Raw genomic sequence first — 16,585 nt, forward strand, 5'->3', positions numbered from 1 at the left:
TATGTAAATTATATCTCACAATAAACACTTTAAAGAAAAAAAAATAAATGAATTAAAATCGTATACTCTTTGGAAGAAGGCTCAATATAGGTTCTCTAAGTGGTGAGAATTCCACTTATAAAACACGGTTTTTGCCGGGCACGGTAGCTCATAACTGTAATCCCAGCATTTTGGGAGGCCAAAGCAGGTGGATCCCTTGGGGTCAGGAGTTCGAGACCAACCTGGCCAACATGGTGAAACCCTGTCTCTACTAAAAATACAAAAATTAGCTGGGTGTTGTGGCACACGCCTGTAATCCTGGTGGCTGAGGCAAGAGAACTGCTGGTACCCAGGAGGCAGAGGCTGCAAAGAGCTGAGATTGCCCACTGTACTCCAACCTGGGTGACAGAGCGAGACTCCATCTCAAAAAAAGTAAAGAAATAAAATAAAATAGGACTTTAAGTTTTAAAAGACAAAGTTCTGCCAGGCATAGTGGCTCAGGTCTATAATCCTAGAATTTTGGGAGGCTGAGATGGGAGGACTGCTTGAGTCCAGGAGTCTGAGACCAGCCTGGGCAACATAGGGAGACCCTACTTCTACAAAAACTTAAAAATTAGCCAGATGCGGTGGCATGTGCCTGTAGTCCCTGCTACTTCAGAGGCCGAGCGGGGAGGGTCACTTGAGCCTGGGAGGTTGAGACAATAGTGAGCCAGAATTGTGCCAGTGGCCTCCAGCATGGGTAACAGAGCAAGACACTGTCTTTTTTTTTTTTTTAAAAAAAAGACAAAATTCTGTTTGTGTTTTCAACTCACAAACATTCTAGAGCTTGCTTTCCAAACTTTTAAAATTATGGCAGGATAGTGAAAAAAATACAGAGCTAGTTTTTTTCCTGAGCTTTATCTTCATAAAAAGAAGTTAAGATTAGGCCGGGCGCAGTGGCTCACGCCTGTAATCCCAGCACTTTGGGAGGCCGAGGCGAGTGGATCACAAGGTCAGGAGATCGAGACCATCCTGGCTAACGTGGTGAAACCCTGTCTCTACTAAAAATACAAAAAACTAGCCGGGCTAGGTGGTGGGCGCCTGTAGTCCCAGCTACTTGGAGGCTGAGGCAGGAGAATGGCGGGAACCCGGGAGGCGGAGCTTGCAGTGAGCTGAGATGGCGCCACTGCACTCCAGCCTGGGCGACAGAGCGAGACTCTGTCTCAAAAATAAATAAATAAAAATAAATAAATAAATAAATAAATAAATAAATAAATAAAAGTTAGACTAGAGGCCGAGCATGGTGACTCACATCTGTAGTCCCAGCACTTTGGGAGACCAAGGCTAGAGGATGGCTTGAGGCTAGAAATTCAAGGCCAGCCTGGGCAACACAGAGTCAAGGTTGCAGTGAGCTGTCACTGCGCCACTGCACACCAGCCTGGGCAACAGAGTGAGATCCTGTCTCTATGACCTATATGGTCAATCAGCCGCGGAGCTCCGTATGCTGGTCAAGCTCTGATGTGCTCTCCGGACCCTCTAAGGTCAGGACGTGCGGGTCCACTGGCCTTGTGGGGACAGGCATGCATTCTTTACCCACGCTCAGCCACCATCTTCCTGCCTGTGGTACACCTGGCCCCTGTCCCCACATCCCACCACCTGTACAATGGGACCCTCGGGTACCGTGCCATCAGCTGCTGGTGAGGCCCAGGTGAGTTCGCTCCTGTAATGCCCTTAGGACAGCACCTGTCACCAGGAATCTTTAAAGCTCGCAGGTGATTCTAACGTGGAGCTGGGGCTGAGACACTCCGGGTTTTGAGGACTTCGGCCAAGTGCGCGAACCTCTTAGAGGAGGAACGGCTGGGCAGTAATGGGGGCTTTGCCCACCACTTTAGCTCAGGACTCTCAGCCCCCCTTTTAAAATGAGGTGCAAAATAAGTTTGAGGGACTTGAACTCAGGGAACACTTTTTTGTAGTTGTTGAGACAGGATCTCATTCTGCTGCCCAGGCTGGAGTACAGTGGCACAAGCACAGCTCACTGCAGTCTTGATATCCCAGGCTCAAGCGACCCTCCTGCCTCAGCCACCAGAGTAGCTGGGACCACAGGTGTGTGCCAACACACCTGGCTAATTTTTTGTATTTTTTTGTAGAGACAAGGTTTCCCTATGTTTCCCAGGCTGGTCTTGAACTTCTGGACTCAAGCGATCAACCCACCTCAGCCTCCCAAGGTGTTGGGATGGCAGATATGAACCACTGCATCCAGCCCTGCCTCTATTTTTTTTCTTTTTTTTTTTAAAAAGTAAGATTAGGAAGCAGATTCAGGTTTATTAACAGATCATGCTTGTAAATGAAAGAATCTTTTGTTATTCCATTTTATAATCTTTCAAAGGAACAGGTTAGAAGAGCCAACCATTCTGATGAGTTAGGATGGGAATGATGGTTTGAGATACTTGACCAGGGCATCCTGTGGTTATAGCCTTCACGTGGACTTCTGTTGAGATGCAGATTCCTCAGAGTCTGTGTCATCTCAGGAACTGTCTGATCTTTATGTATTCTGGATGCTAAATCTTAGTCCAGCCAAACAGGAATGACAATGGCCAAAGCATCAACTATAGAAAACATGATCTATGGGGGTTATAATTTCTATTCGTAACAAGCGCGAACCCATGGAATATCCGAGAGCACTGCACGTGCATCCTGCCGTGGAGAGTTTTGAAATCAGACATGGTAAGTATGGTACATATCAGATACTGGATTCCTGCTCTAGCAATTGAGTACTACGGAATAAATTATTCAACTTCCATAAACCTAATTTTCCTTATCTTTAAAAAATAAAGAAAACAAGCATAATCTTTTTGGCAATTTTTAAAATTTATTTTTTACTGATTTCTTATCAGTTGATTTTTGAGGATTAAAAAAATTACTGAGTTGGCCGGGTGTGGTGGCTCACACCTGTAATCCCAGCACTTTGGGAGGCAGAGGCAGGTGGATCACGAGGTCAGGAGATTGAGACCATCCTGGCTAACATACTGAAACCCCGTCTGTACTAAAAATACAAAAAAAATTAGCTGGGCGTGGAGGCGGGTGCCTGTAGTCCCAGCTACTTGGGAGGCCTAGGCAGGAGAATGGCGTGGATCCAGGAGGCAGAGCTTGCAGTGAGCCGAGATCATGACACTGCACTCCAGCCTGGGTGACAGTGCGAGACCCCGTCTCAAAAAAAAAAAAAAAAAATTACTATGAGCCAAGCCACATGAATGTACATGAATTCCAGATCTAAGAAGGAATGTTCTTGGGCAAAATTCTAATTTTAAATAATGTAAAACAAGGTTGTTGCTTTGACACTCTCCCTGCTTTAGCTTAAATTTAAATTAGAGAAAGGATATATATTCTGTCATAGAAATGCTACCTGTATATTTTTCTGTTCTAATCATAGCATAAGAAACCAGGAGTTATTTAAAATAGTTAAACCTATTGGTAAATTATAGTCAGAAAAAGGTAAGTTTTATGTCAAAATAAAAACTTTCTGAGAAATACTCAACATTAAAATGAGTAATTTTATATGTATTCAAAAGGGTCATATTCAGCTATTTAGGGGCCATATACTATATTATATAGCATCTCAATATTAGACATTCTACAGAACTCTTAGGTTTTTTTTGTGGCTTAAGTAACCAACTGATACTACTTGCCCTCAACATTTTTCTAGACCAAAATTACCTTTGCCACAGAATTATGAGGTCTCACCCAAGCTCCTGTCCAAGCATCTGAGCAGAACCAAAGACTATTAGCGAACCACATCCCAGTTCACAAGCTTTTCCATACCCAACTTCTTCTAGATATAGATTAGCAGCCTCTCTCAGCAAAAATACAAATCATGCTCCAGAATTTTTAGAACGGATTATCCACCTGCAACCTAGATGTCCAGTTCCTAACAGACACAAATCCTTCCTCAATCAATAAAGATCAACCACACTTAGGGAATTTTCCAGAAATTCAGTCCTGATTTGCCTGCCATCCAGATCCGGTAAACAACCACCTGAAGGAAGATACTTAAAACATTTGTTCCCATAGGTTCTTCAAGTTCTCACCTTGAAACAGATTAAAGAACTAGAAAAAAGAAACTTACGATCATTTTTTAGTAGGAAGGCTTTATAAAATTAGACCTCATTATGTTCAGTTTTTATTCAGCTTTAAAACATACCACGCTGACTCTAGGCAAATACTACGCAACCACCGTCTATTACGTTTCTCAACATTTCTTACGTAAAGAATGCTAAATTTATTAAAAAATTTAGAAGAAACAAAAGTTTGTCTTCTAAAAGACTTACTAGCTTCACTGCCAGAGAAAAAGATTCTTAAAATCCATCACTTTTTTTCTTGCTCTCTTCATCTAGCTTAATGTATAAAATGTAATCTAAATTTATGCTAAAATGCAAATAAAAATCTTGTTCCATGTCCCTAGTATAATTATTTTCTCTATTGTCTTGATCTTTTCCTGCCTTTATTATAAACTACAGGAAATATTTTTCCAAAATTGTTTAGGTCACTTAGTTATAAATAAATTAAAAATACTACAGGTAGTATTTCATAATAAAGAGGCTAACAATCATATCTGGAAGGAGAACACTGGGATTCTCGTGTCAGTCCCAGTACCAGAAAGTCATGGGATCTTGATTACCTTTCCTAACCTAAACATTGTTTTCCCTTGAATATAAAACTAATTAAAAAATTATCAGTCATGCTAGCAAACAGCACATTACTTGAAAAACAAAAGTTATCATTACAAAGTTACTAAGAAAGGACAAGCACAGAATATGATAAAAGTTTGTAAGAAAGGAGAAAACACCTAGCCATAAGAAATCAGAGGGTTCGTTAAGGTGGCATTTACTCTCTTTCAGCTCTGAAATTCTCAAACTCATTTTTAGCTGGGAAGCCTGAAATAGGCTTCATGGTGATATCTGAACTAGGTCTGAAAGGAAGGACAAGATATATATTGGATTACACTTTCAAATTTTATGTATACTTAATGATGTGACTTAGGATAGCAAGTAGAAGTACAGTACAGGTGAAATCTATAGTACTTATCCTCTCTAGAGAAGTTCTCTTCTAGATAAATATTTTGAGATCCTCCATCTGAATTCACACTCAGAGAACCCCTGCTCCTGATCTGAAGAGAACCCCAGGTCCTGATCTGACCCCTTCCCCTCAGAACCACGGGCACAAACTGTTGCCACAGATTGATGATGTACTTATTTACAAGCTTTTAATACCACAATGAGTTTGCATTTTAAAGAAAGATTTAATCTAAAAGATAACTCATGTAACTACGGAGGTTTTTATATTATTAAAGACTCTACTGACCTATCTTCAAAGCTCATAAACCAATTACAATTCAGAAAAACCAATTGCATTTTTAAAAGAAAAATAATAACCAGATATTATTCAAGGCTTAACAATAACTTTTCAACTTAAAAAAAAATTACCTGTAGTAGCCCTCCATCATCAAAACGCAGTACTTCTATTATGCTCTCGGACTGAATGAATGCTGTGAAGAAAACAAAACATACCATCACTTACAGGAACATAAATTTGATTTGCATAACATCTTTGACCTTAAAGTTAATTAACATAATTTTATATCTAAAAATGGACTGCTTAATGGTGATGGTTAAAAAGAAAAATATGACTAATACTTCAGAATTTTATAAACTAAAAAATACTTTAAAATAAAATAAAGCAACTTCAACAACCTACAGGCTACATGCCTCCACTTCAAAATATCCATTACTGTTATATTATGAGAAAGCACAAATCATATTCAACAAGATGCAACTAATTATTTTCCCTGATAGATTAACTGAAAACGTCAAAAGCATATAGAAAAGATCACTACAGTATTCTATTTCCCCCAAGAAATGATCAGCTGAAATTCTGTATCACCTGCTCTTTGTAGTGATGATATGACCTGGGATCTACAGTCCAAGGGACTTGGGGAAGAAGTGGGCAGGGAAAATAGCAAGATCATTCTGATGCAAGAAACAGCAACACAAAGGTAATATATTTAAAAGCTAACATAGTTATACCACACAATCTGGCAATCATGCTCCTAGTATTTACTGAACTGATTTGAAACCTTACATATAAAAATCTACATACAATTCCTTAAAGCAGCTTTATTCATAATCACCAAAATCTGGACATAGTCAAGATGGCCATCCAAGGTGAACAGACAAACTGTGGTATATCTATACAATGGAATATTACTAAAAGAAAAAGCTACATACTGTATGCTTCCAAGTACATGACATTCCGGAAAAGGCAAAATTATGGAGACAGTAAAAAGATCAGTGGTTGCTAGGAGATCAGGGGGCGATGGGAAAGGTTCAATAAGTGAAGCACAAATATATTTCAGGGTGGTAAAACCATTCTTCATCAAATTGTAACGGTGGATACAGGACATGATGCATTTATCAAAACAGAAACAGAACTTCACAGCACAAAAAGTGAACCTAAATATATGCAAATTTTAAAAATAATTTAGGAGGCTGGGAGACTCCAGGATGGAATGCATAATATGACAAAACAATTTAACTGTATTACAAATGAATGTATCAGCTTTACTGATGTTGGGGGAGAGGGAAGAGTGCTCACCTAAGTAACTCTGGAAATGAGTAGAATCTGTAAGACTAAAGGCGAAAGAAACCATACATATGCACTGTATTCTAGTTGATAATGCTTTTTCCCATGGGAGTTTGGGTTAACCATTCTGATGCCACATTCAGTATACATGTACACTGAAATCAAACAATTAAGTACACAGATGGTAGACACTGGGAGCCAGGTGTCTCACTGTTGGAAGAGCAATTTATACAGAAACAAGGGGGGAAGCCAAAATGATCCAGGTAGTAATGGTTGAGTCAGTGATATCAGTATGAATTCATGTTTAGTGAAACATATAATTACATACATATAAGAATATTTATAGATGTGTATATTCATAGGTTAGTATACATACATGTATTTCCTTGCTCTGTCAGCTCTAAGGGCCTAAAGCAATGACATGCCAATAGCAACGAACGCACCTAGAACTCAGATCTTGTGTTCTAATATTATTTTCCAATAAAAGAAACCAGGGCTTCCTGGAGCAATGGCTGATTTGAGGACAGGGGCAGGAAATACACGAGATGAGAATGGAGCATCCCATAGTGCCGGAAAGTAAACAGAGAAAACCACCCAAATCCTACACTGATGGGGACAGGGGAAGGAAGGTAAGAATCAACAGAAAGAGCTCCCAAATGACCAAAGCTGAAACAATCTGAGCAACAAAATGAAGTAGTACTAGATGTAGCCCAAAGTATAAAATAAATATCCATAAACCCATACTGCTGTAAATTGCTGAATAAATGGGAGAAAAGGGACAAAGTTCACATGCAGAATTTCAACTTATGTGATATTTCATTTGGCTTAATATGGAATTCACTGACTCCCATTAGTTGGTCTTTTGGAATTCTGGGAAGACACTCACTGTCCCACACATGTACCTGGCTGTTCCGGTATGACAAAAGTGGACAGTCAAGCCGCAGAATAACACACTAGTTAATTAGATTACATTACCTAGTTGGATGTTTTTTCTGCCTGCCAAGTATCCTTTTCTCCCTAGTCTAGCAGTCACATCCTGATTTTATTTTGGGAAAACTCCTGTCCTCCCTTTCCTGTGTTTCTCTTCAATGACAGTGCCAACCTGCTCTACTTCCATTCATGCCCTACCAGTCTGTGGCATATAGAGAATATTCAATAAATACTGAAAGCATGAATGACAGCCTACCTTCTTGTTCAGGTACAATAAGCACTGGCATTTGTACTCACTGATGCAAATGACCTTTTTCTGGTTATGTTATCTCTAGTCCTGGCTTATAGTGGGATTTCATTATCAAGATCAGAGCTAATGGCTCCAACAGAATTACTGACACAGTATACTTAGAATGTCTCTAAGTAAAGTGATAATCTCTTTAGAAGAAAGGACTATGAATATAAAAGGCTCTACTCAGCTCACCCATCCCATTCCTCACCTGTTCCCCCCACTTTTTAACACAAACTGAAATTTCGCAGGATCCAGAGAATTTTTTGGTTATTCCCTACTGAACACAAATTTATTGACATAAGAACACAATAAACTAACAAGAAATAACTGAACAGCCAGATGCTCACAATATCAAAGGGCCTCTAATTAGAAACTTTGTCTAACTGGCAGAGGAAACCAACAAGAAACACTGGAAACGAGCTACAGGTGGCTGCTATTAGAGTTCCAATAAAACGACCACTGAATGAGTTCCCACCATCGAGCCAGAAGAAATGTCGATCTAACTGAAGAGAACTACACAAAGGCAGTAGGTTGGGTACACTGCATTTTAAATTAGAAGCTTTAAAAATATATATAAATTAGGAGCCGGGCGCGTTGGCTCATGCCTGTAATCCCAGCACTTTGGGAGGCTGAGGCGGGCGGATCACGAGGTCAGGAGATCGAGACCATCCTGGCTAACACAGTGAAACCCCGTCTCTACTAAAAATACAAAAAATTAGAATTAGCAGGGCGTGGTGGCGGGCGCCTGTAGTCCCAGCTACTCGGAAGACTGAGGCAGGAAAATGGCGTGAACCCGGGAGGCAAAGCTTGCAGTGAGCCAAGATCACACCACTGCACTCCAGCCTGGGTGACAGAGCGAGACTCTATCTCAAAAAGAAAAAAAAAAAAAGAACATATATATATATATATATATATATATATATATACACACACACACACACACACACACACACACAAATTACATTATGAATTATTAATTCATAGTTTTAAAAGTATGAGTTATGTTAAAAAATATGAATGTTAGTTAAAAAGATTAGTAACAGCGCTGATTATAAAGTCTCAAAAGGAAAACACTTTGTTACACATCACTGACTTTCCTTAAAAGATACAGAGATAAACAGGATTCAACTCTGGCATAAAACAAATTAACATATTTTGCTTTAAGCGGCCAATTATAATACCTTTCAATTATATGCCTAAAAAGCTAGATAGAACACTAGCTATAGACTTAATCATTTCACATGCAAAGTTAAGCTATAAAATATAAATGTAACAAAAGTAAGTCATCACACCTCCAGATTCAAAACCACAACTAGTAACAGCTTCCTCTCCCAAAAATATTTCCCCTAATTTTATGCTGTTAATGAATTCCAGAATTTCCTGATGTTCCCTAGTTCAAGCATCAAACAAATGTAATTGAAATAAAAATAACCTAATAATTACTGATCACTTTTATTAAAATTCAAACTAACCCTATGACACAGACATTATGATCCCATTTTAAAGTAAAGAAATAACCTGCTCCTGAATGACTACTGGGTACATAACGAAATGAAGGCAGAAATAAAGATGTTCTTTGAAACCAATGAGAACAAAGATACAACATACCAGAATCTCTGGGACACATTTAAAGCAGTGTGTAGAGGGAAATTTATAGCACTAAATGCCCACAAGAGAAAGCTGGAAAGATCTAAAATTGACACCCTAACATCACAATTAAAAGAACTAGAGAAGCAAGAACAAATACATTCAAAAGCTAGCAGAAGGCAAGAAATAACTAAGATCAGAGCAGAACTGAAGGACATAGAGACACAAAAAACCCCACAAAAAAATCAATGAATCCAGGAGTTGGTTTTTTGAAAAGATCAACAAAATTGATAGACCGCTAGCAAGACTAAAGAAGAGAGAAGAATCAAATAGACCCCATAAAAAATGATAAAGGGGATATCACCACCGACCCCACAGAAATACAAACTACCGTCAGAATACTAGAAACACCTCTACACAAATAAACTAAAAAATCTAGAAGAAATGGATAATTTCCTGGACACTTACACTCTCCCAAGACTAAACCAGGAAGAAGCTGAATTCCTGAATAGACCAATAGCAGGCTCTGAAATTGAGACAATAATTAATAGCCTACCAACGAAAAAAAGTCCAGGACCAGATGAAGTCACAGCTGAATTCTACCAGAGGTACAAGGAGGAGCTGGTACCATTCCTTCTGAAACTATTCCAATCAATAGAAAAAGAGGGAATCCTCCCTAACTCATTTTATGAGGCCAACATCATCCTGATACCAAAGCCTGGCAGAGACACAACAAAAAAAGAGAATTTTAGACCAATATCCCCGATGAACATCGATGCAAAAATCCTCAATAAAATACTGGCAAACCGGATCCAGCAGCACATCAAAAAGCTTATCCACCATGATCAAGTGGGCTTCATTCCTGGGATGCAAAGCTGGTTCAACATATGCAAATCAATAAATGTAATCCAGCATATAAACAGAACCAAAGACAAAAACCACATGATTATCTCAATAGATGCAGAAGAGGACTTTGACAAAATTTAACAGCCCTTCATGCTAAAAACTCTCAGTAAATTCGGTATTGATGAAACGTATCTCAAAATATAATAAGAACTATTTATGACAAACCCACAGCCAATATCATACTGAATGGGCAAAAACTGGAAGCATTCTCTTTGAAAACTGGCACAAGACAGGGATGCCCTCTCTCACCATTCCTATTCAACATAGTGTTGGAAGTTCTGGCTAGGGCAATCAGGCAAGAGAAAGATATAAAGGGTATTCAGTAAGGAAAAGAAGAAGTCACATTGTCCCTGTTTGCAGATGACATGATTGTATATTTAGAAAACCCCATTGTCTCAGCGCAAAATCTCCTCAAGCTGATGATAAACTTCAGCAAAGTCTCGGGATACAAAATTAATGTGCAAAAATCACAAGCATTCTTATACACCAGTAACAGACAAACAGAGAGCCAAATCATGAATGAACTTCCATTCACAATTGCTTCAAAGAGAATCAAATACCTAGGAATCCAACTTACAAGGGATGTAAAGGACCTCTTCAAGGAGAACTACAAACCACTGCTCAGTGAAATAAAAGAGGACACAAACAAATGGAAGAACATACCATGCTCATGGATAGAAAGAATCAATATCATGAAAATGGCCATACTGCCCAAGGTAATTTATAGATTCAATGCCATCCCCATCAAGCTACCAATGAATTGGAAAAAACTGCTTTAAAGTTCATATGGAACCAAAAAAGAGCCCGCATCACCAAGACAATCCTAAGTCAAAAGAGCAAAGCTGGAGGCATCACACTACCTGACTTCAAACTATACTACAAGGCTACAGTAACCAAAACAGCATGGTACTGGTACCAAAACAGAGATGTAGACCAATGGAACAGAACAGAGCCCTCAGAAATAATACCACACATCTACAGCCATCTGATCTTTGACAAACCTCAGAAAAACAAGAAATGGGGAAAGGATTCCCTATTTAATAAATGGTGCTGGGAAAGCTGGCTAGCCATAAGTAGAAAGCTGAAACTGGATCCTTTCCTTACTCCTTATACGAAAATTAATGCAAGATGGATTAGAGACTTAAATGTTAGACCTAATACCATAAAAACCCTAGAAGAAAACCTAGGTAATACCATTCAGGACATAGGCATGGGCAAGGACTTCATGTCTAAAACACCAAAAGCAATGGCAACAAAAGCCAAAATTGATGAATGGGATCTAATTAAACTAAAGAGCTTCTGCACAGCAAAAGAAACTACCATCAGAGTGAACAGGCAACCTATAGAATGGGAGAAAATTATTGCAATCTACTCATCTGACAAAGGGCTAATACCCAGAACCTACAAAGAACTCAAACAAATTTACAAGAAAAAAATCAAACAACCCCATCGTAAAGTGGGCAAAGGTTATGAAGAGACAGTTCTCAAAAGAAGACATTCATACAGCCAACAGACACATGAAAAAATGCTCATCATCACTGGCCAGAGAAATGCAAATCAAAACCACAATGAGATACCATCTCACACCAGTTAGAATGGCAATCATTAAAAAGTCAGGAAACAACAGGTGCTGGAGAGGATGTGGAGAAATAGGAACACTTTTACACTGTTGGTGGGATTATAAACTAGTTCAACCATTATGGAAAACAATGTGGCAATTCCTCAAGGATCTAGAACTAGAAGTACCATATGACCCAGCCATCCCATTACTGGGTATATACCCAAAGGATTATAAATCATGCTGCTATAAAGACACATGCACACGTATGTTTATTGCGGCACTATTCACAATAGCAAAGACTTGGAATCAACCCAAATGTCCATCAATGACAGACTGGATTAAGAAAATGTGGCACATATACACCATGGAATACTATGCAGCCATAAAAAAGGATGAGTTTGTGTCCTTTGAAGGGACATGGATGCAGCTGGAAACCATCATCCTCAGCAAACTATCGCAAGAACAGAAAACCAAACACCGCATGTTCTCACTCATAGGTGGGAACTGAACAATGAGATCACTTGGACTTGGGAAGGGGAACATCATACACTGGGGCCTATCATGGGGAGGGAGGAGGGCGGAGGGATTGCATTGGGAGTTATACCTGATGTAAATGACGAATTGATGGGTGCTGACGAGTTGATGGGTGCAGCACACCAACATGGCACAAGTATACGTATGTAACAAATCTGCACGTTATGCACATGTACCCTAGAACTTAAAGTATAACAATAAAAATAAATAAATAAATAAAGTAAAGAAATAGACACAGTGAGATATACTCAGCAAGGAAGTGGCTAGAGAACACTATGAATTTCAGCAATGTGAATCTATGCTTCTAAACGCATCCCTATTTACTTTCAAAATAAATTTTACAGAATGCTCATGACTAACGGCACCTTGAAGAAACCACATTTTTTAAATTGGGCATATATTTCTGACAATAAGTGAGGAAAGGAAGATTGATAAAGGAAAGGAAGGGATTTAAAATTCTGGCTTTTATGATTCTACTCAAATTTACTCTGAAGCTGGGCTCCGTAAGATCTACTTGAAGCTCCTCACACCGACCCACATCTCTGAGCTGTCTGTGAGTAACAAAGCCATTTATAATCTGTGTAAAAATGTCAGTGTGTCAGTTGTTGCAAAATAGGAACACTTGCTTTCAAAACAGAAGTTCACAAATTGTTTACTTCCCTATTTAGTTAAGATTAAAAATAGCTTCAGTTTAAAGACAAATCTTTGTCTACAAGTTTCTGTTTTTTCTTTTAGGTGAAGATATTTTTCTGAATATTACAACTGATGAATATAATTTGCGATTTTAATACATCTAAAATAACTCATGAAAAAAACAAATGCTGTAAATAACTAGTAGAAAAACATATGCCACATTGTGGGGGGTGGTGTCAGGCATTAGGAACCTAGGCTGTCATTGTATATCTTTACCTTCCAGCCTTCACAATCTCCTAACTCATAAAAGGAGAAGGCTGGAACAGTCACATCAGTGATTTTTAAACTTTCTTCTACAAAAACCAGGAAGAGAAGAAAGGGCCACACAGGCAGGCCTCAGGAGGGTCCCCAAAGCTGTGTTACAGAGCCACCTTGCCTAGCATACTTTTGTTGTGGCTGGCGTCTTCTCCTCCTTCAAGTCTCAGCTTTGACCCCATTCCCAGTGTGGCCGTCCTTGGCTTCTCAGAGCAACCCGGTTATCCTCTATTATATTCCCTATCTTAACTCTTATTACAACCTGTAAAAGTTCCTGGTTTGCTTGCCAACAATCTGTGGCTAGGAGCAAGTCTGAAAAAACAGAAGATAAGAAATTCTGGTTAAGATAATGACATTGTGCTTGAGCCCAGGGGGCAGAGGTTGCAGTGAGCTGAGATAGTGCCACTGCACTCCAGTTTGGGTGACAGAACAAGACCCTGTCAAAAAAAAAAAAAAAAAAGACACTGCCATTTTAGAATTCAACATTGTTACAGACATCAATATCTCATTTATAGTTACGCTTGCTCAATATTTTGTTTCAACAAAGGGCTCAATAACAATTTTAAAACATCCTGGACTAGGTCCATATGGGTCCCTTCAAACCATAAAGACATTTTATGATCAAAGCTTTGCTTCTTCCCTCATTAGTTTTATTATCTGAAAAATGTAATGTATACGTGTCTTCTTGCCACATTAAAAGTACAAGGAAATTCATATAAACCATATTCTATCAAGACCACTCAATATCATCAAGTTCCTAAAGAAGCTATGCCCATGTTGTTTACTAAAGACTCATAATATAATCTTATGTAATTCAGATGTGCAGGATACACGCCATGTTGTTTACTAAGACTCATAATATAATCCTATGTAATTCACATGTGCAGGATACGCACCATGCATCTAAAAAGATGGGCCAGAAAGATTTTTCAAAATTCAGTTTATAGCTAAAGACAAAATACCATAATTTTCACCTTATCCTAAAGTATCTAAGTCATCTAAAAAGATCTGTAAACTTCAGTTATAAAATGTAGAACTAATGCTCAAGAACCACCAACTACTCTTAGCAGCTTCAGTATCAGAACAATCACTAAAACTCTGAAGCTCACACTGCAAATGCTCTAAACATTAAGCTATTATTGGAACTACAGCCCATAACAGTAGGCCCTAGTCAGAACCGATATGATAAACCTAAATAGGCTGACTGTTAAAATATTTAAATGCAGTCATGTACCACGTAATGTTTTGGTCAACGATGGACTGCATATATGATGGTGGCTCCATAAGATTATAATACTGTATTTACTGTACCCTTTTCTATGTTTAGATACACAAAAACTTGCCATTGTGTTACAACTGCCTACAGTATTCGGTATAGTAACATGTTGTACAGGCTTGCAGTCTAGGAGCAATAGGCTGTATCATATACCTTAGGTATGTAGTAGGCTATACCACCTAGGTTTGTGTAGGTACACTCTATGTTAGCACAAGGATTAAATGGCCTAACACCACTCAGGATGTTTTCCACACTGAGTGATGCATGACCACAGTACCCAAAGTCTCGAAACAGAAACAACCCAAGTGTCCATCACAGATGAAAGGATCAACACGGCAGTTACATAATGAAATGTTATTCAGCCACAAAAAAAGAATGAAATTCTGATATATGATACAACATGAATGGACTTTGAAAATATTATGCTAAGTGAAATAAACTAGACAAAAAAAGGGCAAATACTGTGCTTCTACTCACATGAAAAATCTAGAATAAGCAAATTCACGGGGACAGAAAGTAGATTAGAGGTTACTAGGCAACAGGGTAGGGGGAAGTGGGGAAAGTGAGGAGTTGTGGCTTAATGGTTACTGAGTCTCTAGGGTAATGAAAAAAGAATGGTGGTGTTTGTATAACGTTGTGATTAATGCTACTGAATAGTACACTTAAAAATAGTTATAAATGGTGAATTTTATTCTACATACATGTTTTTAAAACCACAAAACAACTCATTAACTTAGACAAAAAAATAAAAAATATTACAAGTTGAACCCAGCAATGTATAAAATTATGCATTATAACCAAGCGATTTTTACTCAGGGTATGCAAGACTCTTACCCAAAATTCAAAAACTGATCATTGTAATTCACCCCATCAACAGGCTAAAGAGGAAAAACACATGATCCTATCAACTGAAACAAAAAGTATTTGACAAAACCCAACACCTCTTCGTGATAAAAACTCTCAACAAGATGGGAGAAATGTAGAACGACCTCAACCTCAACCTCTAGATAATATCCTTCTTACTGGTAAAAGACTGAATATGTAGGCCCTGAGACTGGGAACATGTCAAGGATGTGGCTCTCTATTCAACACGTGCTAGAAGTTCTGTGGCCACTTTAACAAGGCAAGGGGGAAAAAAAGACGAACACACTGGAAAGGAAATAAAACTCCCTAATTGCAGGCTACATACTTGTTTATGTAAAAACCCCAAGGACTCAAAAAGAAAAGTCCTTCTTAAAGGTAATAAGTACATATAGCAAAGTTGTAGAATACAAGGTCTAAATCCCAAAATCCAGTAAATTTCTATATACTAACAATCAGGATATGCAAAAATCAACATTAAAATGCCATTTACAACGCCATTTATGACTCCAAATAAAATGAAGTATGTCAGATATAAATCTAAGAAAGCATGCACAGGATATATGTACTGAAATATACAAAATGCTGATGAAAGAACTCAAAGAAGACCTACATAAACAAGAAGACACACTATATTCATGGACTGAAAGACTCAAAATGTAAAGATGCTAATTCTTCCCAAATTGATCTGTGGGTTTAATGTAAAGCCTATAAAAATCCCAGGATGATTTTTTGTTGACAAGTTTATACAAAAAATTAGATAGGAATAAACCCTAGAATTGCTACGAGCAATCTTCAAAAATAAGAATAAAGTGAGAGGAATCACTCCACCAGACAATATGTCTTACTGTGTAACTTCAGTAACCACGGCAGTGTGATACTGGCAGAGAGATAAACACATAAATCACTTGCAGAGAGTAGAGCACCTAGAAACGGAACCATATATGCCTCACTGGTTTTGACAAAACTGCAAAAGCAATTCATTGGAAGAACAGCATTTCCAACAAATAGCACTGAAGCAATGAGACATCTATAGACCAAAACAATATTTTTTTTAAAGAACCCTGACCTAACCTTTACAACTTATACAAAAATC

At 38.4% G+C, this 16,585-nt stretch overlaps 2 protein-coding genes across 2 annotated transcripts in view; both read right to left on the bottom strand.

Moving 5' to 3' along the window:
• The window catches only part of ANKRD39 (ankyrin repeat domain 39), a 745,852-nt gene that overhangs the window by 484,432 nt on the left and 244,835 nt on the right, over positions 1-16,585 (bottom strand). The gene's annotated exons all lie outside the window — the stretch shown is intronic.
• Positions 1-16,585, bottom strand: part of TMEM131 (transmembrane protein 131) — a 256,208-nt gene that overhangs the window by 180,798 nt on the left and 58,825 nt on the right. Inside the window, exon 2 of the mRNA XM_050755189.1 lies at positions 5,439-5,500. Coding sequence (XP_050611146.1) covers positions 5,439-5,500 — 62 coding nt within the window. The remainder of the gene's footprint in view (positions 1-5,438; positions 5,501-16,585) is intronic.

Source organism: Macaca thibetana, chromosome 13, assembly GCF_024542745.1.
Source record: "Macaca thibetana thibetana isolate TM-01 chromosome 13, ASM2454274v1, whole genome shotgun sequence".
Classification (NCBI taxonomy): Eukaryota; Metazoa; Chordata; class Mammalia; order Primates; family Cercopithecidae; genus Macaca; species Macaca thibetana.